The sequence below is a fragment of the Rhineura floridana genome, chromosome 1, assembly GCF_030035675.1.
Source record: "Rhineura floridana isolate rRhiFlo1 chromosome 1, rRhiFlo1.hap2, whole genome shotgun sequence".
Taxonomy (NCBI): Eukaryota; Metazoa; Chordata; class Lepidosauria; order Squamata; family Rhineuridae; genus Rhineura; species Rhineura floridana.
The window spans coordinates 208,378,270-208,390,745 of record NC_084480.1 but is presented as its reverse complement, the minus strand read 5'-3'; the positions used below and the strand labels follow the sequence as shown (position 1 = coordinate 208,390,745).

The 12,476-nt window shown below is 43.2% G+C and overlaps 2 protein-coding genes across 9 annotated transcripts in view; one reads left to right on the top strand and one right to left on the bottom strand.

The window, feature by feature from the left end:
• FARS2 (phenylalanyl-tRNA synthetase 2, mitochondrial) overlaps positions 1 to 5,028 on the bottom strand; it is a 378,326-nt gene extending 373,298 nt beyond the window's left edge. For 3 of the 7 annotated variants that reach the window (XM_061591178.1, XM_061591172.1, XM_061591225.1), the window contains exons 1-2: positions 4,539 to 5,028; positions 2,786 to 2,860 (exon numbers count right to left, since the gene is read on the bottom strand). The gene's annotated coding sequence lies outside the window, so the exon portion shown is untranslated. Of the gene's footprint in view, positions 1 to 2,785; positions 2,861 to 4,149; positions 4,242 to 4,538 lie in introns of those variants that run through there. The other 4 variants (XM_061591205.1, XM_061591215.1, XM_061591195.1 and 1 more) reach the window with 3 other exon arrangements.
• LYRM4 (LYR motif containing 4) overlaps positions 4,406 to 12,476 on the top strand; it is a 76,131-nt gene continuing 68,060 nt past the window's right edge. The window contains exons 1-2 of one of the 2 annotated variants that reach the window (XM_061591281.1): positions 4,406 to 4,901; positions 9,819 to 9,939. In XM_061591281.1, coding sequence (XP_061447265.1) covers positions 4,816 to 4,901; positions 9,819 to 9,939 — 207 coding nt within the window. In that variant the 5' untranslated portion in view covers positions 4,406 to 4,815. The remainder of the gene's footprint in view (positions 4,902 to 9,818; positions 9,940 to 12,476) is intronic. The other variant, XM_061591273.1, reaches the window with a different exon arrangement.

Here is a 12,476-nt window from a genome sequence, read left to right as displayed (position 1 = left end):
GCCCCTAGACCCTACTGGCATAAACAGATTATAATTTGCATTTGCAATAAATTGTCATATTCCTTTGCTGGGGATGCCCAATGATGCCTGAAATATGTATAGAAACATGGCTAGATAGATAGACTAGCTGCGTAGGTGGTCAGAGGCAGCTCTTGTCCCCCTCTGCTATTCTCAGCTGGCTTTCCTAAAGCTTTCTTCCCCTTGGTCTTTGTTTTCTCCAGTCTTCAATCCTTGCTTGGCTTTTCTGCTATCTAGATCCATCTTTCTCTCAGCCTAGGCAGCTTTCTATCCAATACCTCATTCTGGTTGGAAATAATATAAGACATTTAGGATGCAAGGTTTTGACTTTCTCCAAAAACAGTTTTCACCAAATCTAGAAAGGGAGAAAGAATAAACCTGCCTGTGTAAAGGAAGCTTTCACTACCTATCTGTCAACAGCCACATTACATATTTTCCAGTGGAAACACCATCTTAAGCTAAGTGGAAGATGAAGAAGCAAGATTCAGCCCTGATGGAGAAACTAACATAGGGGAGCAAGCAACTCCCCTGTGTGGAAAGGTTGCAATGTTTGGCAATTTTTCATTTAGAGAAAAGACAAGTAAGAGGGAACATGATAGAGGTGTATAAAATTATGCATGGTGGGGAGAAAGTGGACAGAGAAAAGCTTTCTCCTTCTCTCATAATACTAGAACCTGGAGCCATTCAATGAAGCTGAATGTTGAAAGCTTCAGAACAAACAAAAGAAAATACTACTTCACACAGCACACAGTTAAAACTATGGATTCATTGCCACAAGTTGCAGTGACGGCCACCAACTTGAATGGCTTTCGAACAGAATTCATGGAGGTTAAGGCTATCAATGGCTACCAGCCATGACCACTAGGTTCAACATCCACTGTTGGAAGCAGAGTGTCTTTGAATAACAGCTGCTGGGAATCAAAGGTAGGGAGAGTGTTGTTGCATTCAGGCCCTGCTTTCAGACTTCCCATAGGCATCTGGCTGGCTACTGTGAGAGCAGGATGCTGGCTCAGATCCAGTAGAGCTCTTCTTACGTTCCAAACACACCAAATAAGAGGTTCCCAAGCCCCAAGCCCAAAATATAAAAGTAGTTTCTGTTGCTTGCCTGAAAAGCTCCCAGAACAGGAGCAACTAAAATACAAAAAGCTATGCTTATGCTCAGGGGAGGCTATTCCACTAGGACTACTGGGGCACAGCACTCCCAAAGAGAACGTCAAGCAATTTTTAACACACACCCTCTCAAAGCCACACACTCTTCTTTGCCCCACACACATTTTACACTTTTGTGAACTTATAGAGACATTTCTGGTAGTCTCTTGTTGTCTGGCCGTTCAGCTCTCGCATCACTCAGCTGATCCTAATCTGAAAGTATTGCTATGGTAAAGAGGTCCCTCCCATGTGTCCTCAAGACTGCCAGCTTCTTTGCCCCATTTGAAGAGCTTCTCCCTCTCTCCTGTTATTATGAGGTCAATCTGCATTGACTATACCAAGGCCCTTACAGCCTTACCAGAAAAATACATCTGTTCTGAGCATGCTCAGAGCTGTTTCCCTGAAGACCAGATCTCCTTTTAGCATGTTTTGGTAACCAGAGAAGCAACAGGGAGTGTTTAATACTTTGAGGAGCTTTTTGTTTTGTGACCTTGCTGGAGATAGATAGCCAGCAATAGTAGACATAGTGCCAGTCTCTTTCTGTAATAAATATCTATTTTTATGTAATAATTTTGCATTTATTTTTTGTGCACCGGACTGGAAGGAGAAATAGTAGATAGCTTGTGTATGTGTTGTAACAAACTCTGTATAAACAATTTCCCTGCATTCACTCATTAAAAGCTACAGCAGCTGTTAGGTGGGGCAGGGCACTTGATCTAAACCACTTGCAATTCCAGGGTATTTTCTGAAAAGGTGTGTGGATCTGCTTCCAACAAGCCCCTCCCCTAACTTTAGTTCAAAATATCTTGAATGCAGAAAAATGGAGGAAAACGCTGCTGCTATTATTTCTAACTTGTTTTTCTTTTCTTTTTTTCTGAGTTTTTCAGTGAATTTCTAAAATGAAAAGTTTGGGCTCAATGCCTGTCTGGATATCACAATGACTATGTGGCATCCTTCCCCAAACCTGGAAGATATTGTCCCTAATCTCGCACATAAGTGGTTGATCATGATGAGTCTGGTGTGATGCACTCTGCACATAAACCAAGATTATTACTTCACATTTTCAGGACTGAGCCATGGATTGCAAATATGTTCTGCTGTGCCCTGGTTTAAATGAAAATCATTTTTTGTCTGGTGGCTGGAATACTTTATTTTAATTTAGAGAAAAAAGTGTTCTGGATAATGAAAAATTAAATTGATTTTTGCGGAGAGAAAAACTACATGCAATTGGAAGCAAGTGCTCCTCACATTTTATTGTGTGTTTAGTTTTTTTGGCAATGGATGTGCAGGTGTAACTAATACATGAATTCGAAACCTTATGTCATGTGGTATGGCTTAATTTCCAAGTAAGAGGTATCTAAAAACCATACTTGGGCCCTCTTACATCCCTTGTCCATAGATGTGTAGACAATAACTGATTTGTTTTGTGTGAGGAGACAATGGCATTCTGCATGTGTGTCATGGCACACTTTCCTAAAGAATTGCTGTACAACTCCTACTGTGATGAAAACAGCAAGGTTAAAAACTGCAGCCCTAGCAAATCAAAAGCTTACTAGCTGCCACTGCTTATACTGACTTTATTGCACAAAATTTCACTTGACGACCAATAAATACTTACCTGAAGTTAGAAAAGAGTCCCCAACAGTTTATCCATCACTAATAAGCCATTGAGAAAGTCATAAACATGAGATACCTGTAAAAAAAAGGGAGGGGAGCAGACAGAGAGAAAAAATATACAACACAAACAGACATTATAAGGAAACTCATAGTTTGTAAGACATATCACAAACTGCTGCCTTCAGTTTCAAACGAGGTTTGTCATGAAGCAAGGGTGAGGGCTGCTCTTAAGAAAGACAGGTCCAAAGCTTCACTAGGTGTGTGAAACAAACTAAACAGGCCAGTTCTTTGGGACCAGGACATTATTTCCAAACCCAGACAATAAAACCTTCCTTTTCTTCACCACAACGGTGGTAGCAGTTCCAGCTTGAACTTTTTATTTTGTTCCTGCTCTCCCAAAAGGGAAAAAACTAAGATAAATTATTTTATTCTTTCAGGAGCAGAAGCATCAGCCTTCAACTCCAACACCGGATATTGGCAGTTTATTAACTTGCAATTAATGTTTGAATACATTTAAGGCATTTTTACTTGTGCATTTTTATAAGTGTGCCAAACAGTACAATTTTACCTAGTGCCTAAATTATTCATAACACGTTTCATTCTTGAACTAATAAAGCAATTCTGGGTTTAAATTTTATATGCTTCTTTTACACATGCTTCTCGTATTCCTAACATTTGGTTTGTTTGCTTTTTTTCCAAAAAGGAAAAAGGAATAAATTTCTAAAAAGTGTTATTTCCCTCCCCAAAACTTCTGGAAATTTTACATCGCAAGGTAGAAGGCAGCAAGGATCAGTTCCAGTCTCCTGAGTGTTCAGAGGGTATTAGAAAATATATGGTAAAAATTGTATCGCACCCCATAGGAAAAGGTGTGACTTACATTTGAAGAATTGAGCTTACCAACAATAGTTTGGGAATCTCTGAGCTACTGTACATGCTGCATGTCCCTGTGCTTGTGAAGCTATGCATCTTTACTCAAAAGTAAGCCCTACTGGGTTCAATGGCTTTATCCCAAGTATGCATACATATGTTTTACCCATAGTTATACATCTTTTAATCAGAAGGAAGTCCCACTGAGTGAAATGAGAGGAAGGGCAAGAATTGCCTTGCCAGTGTCACTATAGTTGAGAGACAATTGTGCGACGAATAGGTAGATAGATCGGTAATGCAAAAAGCCCAGTTACATACTAGGACTCTCCATGTGATACAATAAAGGCATGAGGAGGGGGAGCAGCGGTGTCACATCGGACTGTGACTCCTTGTTCAGCCTAACTTGTAAAAGAACATGTGCCCAAACTGTATTCACGATCAGGGTATCTTGAATAGCCAAGGTGGGCAAACACAGCCTACATGAGTAGATTCACTCACATGTTCTGATGTGAACACATATAGGGGGAGAGCCGGCAGGCACGAGGGGATGCAATTTCCCTTCTCCTACACGACTGCATCGTAAGACATGAAGGGTTCTGCTCTAGGACTGGCCACTAGTTGCACCAGGATGGGGTCGCACTCTAGTCGAGTCATAGAGCATTATGGACCAGGCGTCGGCAACATGGGGAATAGCTAGAGGTGCGGCGACCTTTAAACTGGGACAAGCAAAACGTGTGAACCGGGTTACTGTGAGGGGTGATCGCCAGAGCGCTTGAAAACTCTTGTTTTCCTTCCCAGTCTATAATAAGGATCCCCGCAACCCCAAAGGACAGCCCAGCACTTCCTGCCTCCGCCGACAGAGCCCCACGCCCGCTCCTCCGACTCACCTTCCTTTCCTCCCCAGGTCAAGCTCGCACGCTGGGTGCCGAAGCTGCCCAGCCCGCGCCTGACGCGCTCGGACAGGGAACACAGGCCAACACAGGCCAGCCCAGGCCCAGCTCCTACCCTGCAAGCGTAGCCCCCCCACGCGGAACCCAGCTCGCTTCTTCCCGTGAAATCTGTTTGGAGCTCCGCGCCCTTCTCCGCTGCTTCCGGAATCAGGCTCTGGCGGAGGCTGCAAAGTCGAAGGGGCCTTACCAGGAGACCCGGCAGCGTGTTTGCAATATGGCAGCGTCCAAACGGGCTCAGGTCTTGCGGCTTTATCGTGCCTTGCTGCGGGAGAGCCAGAGCTTCAGTGCCTATGGATACAGGTAGGAAAGTTCCATCTTCGTTTTGAAGGCTTCTAGCCTGATCCTCCCTGCGTTTACTTGGAAATAATTCCCACTGAGCACAGTAGAGCTTTCTACCAAATTAAACCTGCGTAGGGCTGCAGGGTTCGGTATAGAACAAGTGAAGCTGCAATCTTATTCCCGTTTACGTGGGAGTAAGCCCCATTGAATTCAGTCCTACGTGGGTAGGATTATGCAAAATAAATGAATTGAGGTGTGTGGGTTTTTGTCCAGATCGGGCCGAACTTGATTTGAAGGGAGACGGGGGGGGGTTGTTTACTTTTGTGTTATATTTTGCTTCGTAATTAAAAAAAAAAATCCCCTAAAATAATCCCAGATTATTAATCAGGAGTTAAAGGACATTAACCCTTTTATTGGTAGATTGGGATTCTTACAGGATTTTTTTTAAAAAAAAATGTATATCTAACACTAGAAAGAAACCTTACTCTTCCTTTTTTGCACTATTGTGTTAAATGGGGCTTAACTTCTAAATGTATTTTAGAATTGCAGCCTTGGAGACTTCCTTGTTGGGTTGTATAAATTGTATGTTGACTTCGGCCCTAGAAAGACAGGATAGAAATCCATGAGTGTGGGCGGTGTCAGACGTAAAATCACACAATTAGTTGCCTTCTGGTACACTTCTGTTCTTTGTATGCATTAGAAAGGAACGGTTTAAATTTAGAAGGGTGGCTCCCCCTGCCTGCATACAACTTAACCGACAAAGTGCCTAACCCTAGGTTGTGCTGGATTTTCACTTAACGTTTCCTGTCAAAGTTTGGTGAAGCCCAATCCATACATGTATGGATCTATAAGATATTGTCAAGGAAGTGTGCATACAGTTGCAACTGTGGGGTCTACACTTTTTACACATTATAAGAGTAAATGTGCGCATGAAAAGAAATGCATACATGGCAGGCCCAGAGCAAAATCAGATATTTTGCGTTGAAGTATCAGACACTCTCCAACAGAACACACCCCCACTGCCCGCCTCTGAGATGCAGCTGGGCATGTTGGACATTTCCCCGCCTGGCGCTGCCCAGTTTCCCATGCCTGAACTGACTGTTAGAAGCCCTCCTCCATCAGAGGGGAAGCTGGAGATCAAACCACCTTCGCCCTGGATGCAGAGGCGCCAAAGGCGGGAAGTTCAACAGACAGAGCTCAGGAGGAGCCTCCATGTGCATGCGCTATCTAAGCGTACTTAAGCTGACTCAGGGGGGGGGATGGGACCCTGTTGCTGAGTCAACATCTTAGTGCCGCATAAGCATGCTTAGTCAGTGTTAGCTTAGGGCCAAAGTTCCTAGCAAGCTTACTTAGGTTAATGAGGCACACTGCTTTTGATGGATCTATAACTTTAATAAAAAGAGGAAAAAAACACAGACACGTCTGTGACTGAGTTCTTCAATGACGGGCAAGGCAAAAGCTGAAGCCAAGAATATCAGTGAATATGGGAGCTTTCCTTCTTAAGATTTCTTTAGCGCACTGAAACGTGCTGCACTTTGAGCACAAGATCTGCCTACGTGTTGTGACCAGGGCTGGGGAGTCGGAACGCCAAACCTTCAACTCCGACTCCTCTATTTTTCTACTGTCCATCTCCTTCATAAATGGCAAATGTATATTAACTAGTAATAACAAATTTACTGTAGTAAAATGGTAGCACAAGGCATTCCATCACCACCATGTGAATCATCAGGCTAGATTGATAGAACATAAAATACATTTATTTGATTAAAATTTCTGAACAAGAAAACTTTCCTAAATTCCTTTGAAAGTTTTTATTTTGAAGCTGGAGTCGTTACATTTGTACCGACTCCGACTCCACCCAAAATTGCTTCCGACTCCACAACTTCGACTCTTGACTCCACAGCCCTGGTTGTGACTTCAGTATTAGCTTTTATTAGCACTACCCCGCAAAAATGCCTGTGAGTTGTTGAGGCCACCTGGAGATGTATGAGGAAAACTTTTTTTTCAACCTGCTCACACATGATAGAAGACATACTCTGGACATGGAAATAAACTAAGGCTATGTTGCTTGGTAGCTGCCGTTATTTTCAATAGGGAAGGGCCATAGCTCAGTGGTAGATAGCCTACAGATTCTGTACCACTGCATCAGGTCCAGAGTCCAATCCCAGGCGTCTCCAGGTATGGCTGGGAAGGACACCTGCCTGAAATCCTGGAGAGTTGCTGCCAACCAGGGTAGACACTACTAGATGTACCAAATGGTCTCGCTCATTATAAGGCAGCTTCCTGTGTTCCTGATGTGCACTGCCAGTGGAATTGGCATTGTTTTTGAATGACTTGGAATTTCAACATGTGAATTATTATTCAAAGGGGCCAGTGTCGTGTTCCTAGGAATGAGCCTTCTGGTCCTATATATTTAGGGAGGCATTTTACCACACTATGCATATACGTGGGTCAGATCTGAAAATTGGAAGTCTTTAATTTACTGCCATTACTGGCCTAACTGCAACTGGTATTTCAATCAGAGGTTTGAGTAACATTGTTACTGTTATTGTAACTACAGAGTAATTATGAGCCTCTTCTATGCTGGAGTCTGTGAAACGTAATGAAAGCATTTATTACTCCATTGTGGCAGATGTTGTGCTCCCTTCAGGTTTTGAGTTGCTTTTGTTTTGCTTCATTGCTTTTTCGTGCCTGCATGCAGCAGGTGGCAGCAAAGTGGATTCCAAAATGGAAGTTAAAACAGTTGAAGTGCAAATTGAAAACAAAGAGTAAGAGGCTGGAGTCAAGAGATGTGCATGAGGACATCTTACAGAGCTAAAGTACATCTATGGCTAAGATTAGAAAACAATTTTCTGAAGCTGCGCTCGATCACCAAGGGCACAATCCAGTCCATTGTGAGTGCAGCATCTGAACACAGATGATTTCCGGATGCTCAGTAGAGGCCTGCTCCCTCGCTCTGTCATAGGCATCCATACAGGCAGAGCAATACACCTCCTGCATTCCTACCCAGACCTTCCCCTCCCCTCACTACTTGTTACTTGTGCCCCAGACTATATCCTCCGTGTGCAGGCACTGTGCCCACAGTGGGCTGGATTATGGCCTAAATTTTTAATATCAGATTTATCATACAAGGCTTTTACTTCTAGTGCGTAGGGCTAGGCCTTAACCTCAAAAATCCCTTATCTGTAACTTTGGCTGAAATACATTGTCTCTTCACTCAAAAATTTATTTATTTGTTAAATTTATTAGTCGCCCATCTGGCTGGTTGTCCAGCCACTCTGGGAGACATACAAGATAAAAAACAATACATTAAAATGTTAAAATTTAAAACCATAACAGTAAAAACCTAACCCACCCCAAAAGCCTGCCTGAAGAGCCAGGTCTTCAAGGCCCGGCAGAAGCTCATCATAGAAGGGGCATGGCGGATGTCATTTGGGAGAGAGTTCCACAGGGTGGGGGCCACTATTGAAAAAGCCCTCTCTCTAGTCCTCACCAGTCTAGCTGTTTTAACCGGTGGGATCGAGAGAAGGTCTTCTGAGGCTGATCTTGTTGAGCGGCATCCCTGACGATGCTGGAGGCGCTCCTTCAGATAGACTGGGCTAAAACCGTGTAGGGTTTTAAAGGTCAAAACCAACACCTTGAATTGGGCCCGGTAAACAACCGGTAGCCAGTGCAACTCCTTCAGCAATGGAGTGATGTGATCTTGCCGGCGGCTGCCTTTAATCAGACGAGCCGCTGCATTCTGTACCAGTTGCAGCTTCCGGACCGTTTTCAAGGGTAACCCCACGTAGAGCACATTACAGTAGTCTAGGCGAGAGGTGACCAGGGCATGTACCACCAGTGGGAGCAGATGGTTGGGAAGGTAGGGGCGCAGCCTCCGTATCAGATGGAGTTGATACAGTGCCGCCCGGCTCACAGCCGAGACTTGAGCCTCCATGGACAGCTGGGAGTCAAGAATGACCCCCAGGCTGCGGACCTGGTCTTTCAGGGGCAATCGTACCCCATTGAGCACCAGGTCCACATCCCCCAGCCTTCCCTTGTCTCCCACAAACAGTACATCGGTTTTGTCAGGGTTCAGCTTATTCCTTCCCATCCAGCCACTCATCGACTCCAGGCACTTGGACAGGGTTTCTACAGCCAACCTCGGTGAAGATTTAAATGAGAGATAGAGCTACGTGTCATCCGCATGCTGATGACATTGCAGCCCAAATCTCCTGATGATTGCCCCCAGTGGCTTTATATAGATGTTGAACAGCATCGGGGAGAGGATGGAACCCTGTGGCACCCCACAAGTGAGAGGCCAAGGATCCGAGACCTCATCCTCCAATGCCACTCTTTGGTACCTACCAGAGAGGAAGGAATGGAACCACTGCAATACAGTGCCCCCCATGCCTAACCTCTTCAGGCAGTCCAGGAGGATACCGTGGTCAACGGTATCGAAAGCCACTGAGAGATCAAGGAGGACTCTTGAGCACTGGGATTTGCTTGATTTTGCTTGTTTTTCTTGATAATAAAGGATGAACTCCATGTAATAACCTAGATTTTTAAAAAATCCCAAGTTAGTAACAGACCTTGGTTACAGCTCGTGGTATGCCTGGAAGAAGACAAATCACAAGCCTGACTTCAGATAACATGCTAAGCTAAACCATGGCTTAGCTCACAGCAGCAAAACCTGAGGACCAAAGCGGCTACAATCTCCTCTCTGGAAGCCAACAAGTTCATGCTAAACCATGGTTTGGATTAGCAATTATGTGCAAACTGGGTCAATGTGCTCTGAACACTCTAAAGTGCTGTAAAAACACTGTATAAATGCTTGATTGTTAGTTAAGAACCTTTCTGTATTACTTAACATCTTGGTCCTCTCCATCATTATGGTTGTTTTGCAGTTTACATTTCATAATTTTGGCAACCGTATTTTCTTCTAAAATATTTGCTTAGGACATATGCCATCAGAAGAATAAGAGATGCTTTCCGAGAAAACAAAAACATAAAAGATTCGGCAGAAATAGAAACACTAATGAACAAAGCAAAAGCTAGTCTGGAAATGATACACCGGCAGGTAAGGCTGTCTCTTTCTAAATACAACTCCAGTCTGTTACATATCTCCCCTGAATGTCTTATTGTTGATGAAATATAACCTGTTTTTGACTTAATAAATGTGTATATACACAACAGAGTTATTTGTTTTCATTGAGGCCTTTGAAGAAATGAACATATTAAGGTGTGTTGGGCTGAATCAAACAACAGTCAAGCCCAGTACTCTCTACTCCAGTTGAGAACCGATGTGATGTAGCAGTTAAAATGTCAAATTCCCACTCTGCCATGAAGCTCACTGAGTGACCTGTCCATGGACCAGTTACCATCTCTCAGCCTAACCTACCTCACTGGGTTATCCTACCTCCACTGTCAGAGGCAATATGTCTTTGAATGCCAGTTGCTGGGAACCACAAGTGGGGAGAGGGCTGTTGTATTCTGGACCTGCTTTTGGGCTTCCTGTAGGCATCTGGTTGGCCACTCTGAGAGCAGGATGCTGGACAAGATGGGCCTTTGGCCTGATCCAGCAGGGCTCTTCTTATGTTCTTCTGTTTGTGAGGATAAAATGGGGAGGGGAGAGCCATGTATGCCTCCCTGAAGTCCTTGGAGGAAAGGTGGGGTACAAATGTAATAATAATAATAATAATAAATTAAAAATGCAGTGACTTTCTCAAAGGTGATTTACAGAGGCTTTCCTGCTACCTAAGATTCTTTATCTAGAGAAAATCTGGGGTGCTCCACATGGTCTGCAGTCTCCCATAGAGCAGTTTTCCCACTGTTTGTTGGGAATTCTGTACTAATTTTGCATATCCAGAAGCTGTAAAACTGATTTTATGTTTTTCTTTTTCTTTAGTAGAGGGGTGACTAACCTGTGGTCCTTCGAACGTTGGAGGACTGCAACTCCCACTATGTCATAGAGATTTTGAGATATGAGTGCATAAAATGCTCTCTGACATGATATTAAATATCATTTTATTTCCTGTTGTAGCAATGCTTAACTGTTTTACAAGTAAAGCTCTATTTATTTTAAGACTAGTTTTTTATTTATTAATTTTAATTGTGATTGACATTGTATGAAAGTCATTTAATATCTTAATGTCTGATCTGTATTTAGTTCTGCTCTGCAATGGTCTTTGGACTAAGCAATAAACATACTGAAAGAAATTGAACTCCCACAATGCATAGTCATTGGCCATGCTGGATGGGATTGGTGGTCCAGCAACATCTGGAGAACCAGAGGCTAGCAACCCCTGCTGTAGTCAATCAGGAGATGAAATCACACAGCCTGAACCAATACAGAATTACACAGAAATAAGTCCCATTGATTTTCATCGACTTATCTTCAAATCATTGTGTACAGACTAAAGCCTTAATGAGTTGTATTCAATTAAGTCCCATTGAAAGTATTTGTGAGCCTAAGTTAGTCATGTCCATTAACTTCAGTGGTCCTACTCTGAGCAAGCCTCCCAATGTGTTCAGATAATACACATAAGCAGAAACTTCACTTTTAGCAAGAAGCTGTCTGTGTGATATGTTTTTAACATGAAAGATGCACACTTTACTCATTTATTGTGCATTAGTTTTTCATCATATATGTGCTTTTGTTGCAAGGATACCACATTTCCCAACTATAATCTGTCTACCTTAGATTTCACGTCAGAGGAAATATAATATGCACACATGCATACAAACACTCAGATGGCAAATCTATTGCTGTTAGGATTATGAATATATACTAGTAGCAAATTCATTCTCTGGTTGTGGATCCTTATGCACCCAAAAAGCACTATTAAGAACATAAGAAGAGCCCGCTGGATCAGGCCAGTGGCTCATCTAGTCCAGCATCCTGTTCTCACAGTGGCCAACCAGGTGCCTGGGGGAAGCCCGCAAGCAGGACCCGAGTGCAAGAACACTCTCCCCTCCTGAGGCTTCCGGCAACTGTTTTCAGAAACATACTGCCTCTGACTAGGGTGGCAGAGCACAGCCATCACAGCTAGTAGCCATTGATAGCCCTGTCCTCCATGAATTTGTCTAATCTTTTAAAGCCATCCGAGCTGGTGGCTATTACTGCATCTTGTGGGAGCAAATTCCATAGTTTAACTATGCACTGAGTAAAGAAGTACTTCCTTTTGTCTGTCCTGAATCTTCCAACATTCAGCTTCTTTGAATGTCCACGAGTTCTAGTATTATGAGAGAGGGAGAAGAACTTTTCTCTATCCACTTTCTCAATGCCATGCATAATTTTATACACTTCTATCATGTCTCCTCTGACCCACTTTTTCTCTAAACTAAAAAGCCCCAAATGCTGCAACCTTTCAAAAAATCTTCAGGGGAAAAAACCCTGTAGAAAGAGAAGAAACCCCAAACCAGCCCAGTGAGGACTGAGCATGCTCTGTTGCTATGAATTACTGACTAATTATTGCAGGAGAAAGAACAAAGCTTGGGGGGGGATGTCCTTTCCAGAAGGACATTCACGGTGGCTAACGAACTCCATAAATAACAACAACATACAATAATTACATCTGTGTGAAACAATCCTATATCCTCTTAGCTAGAAGTAAA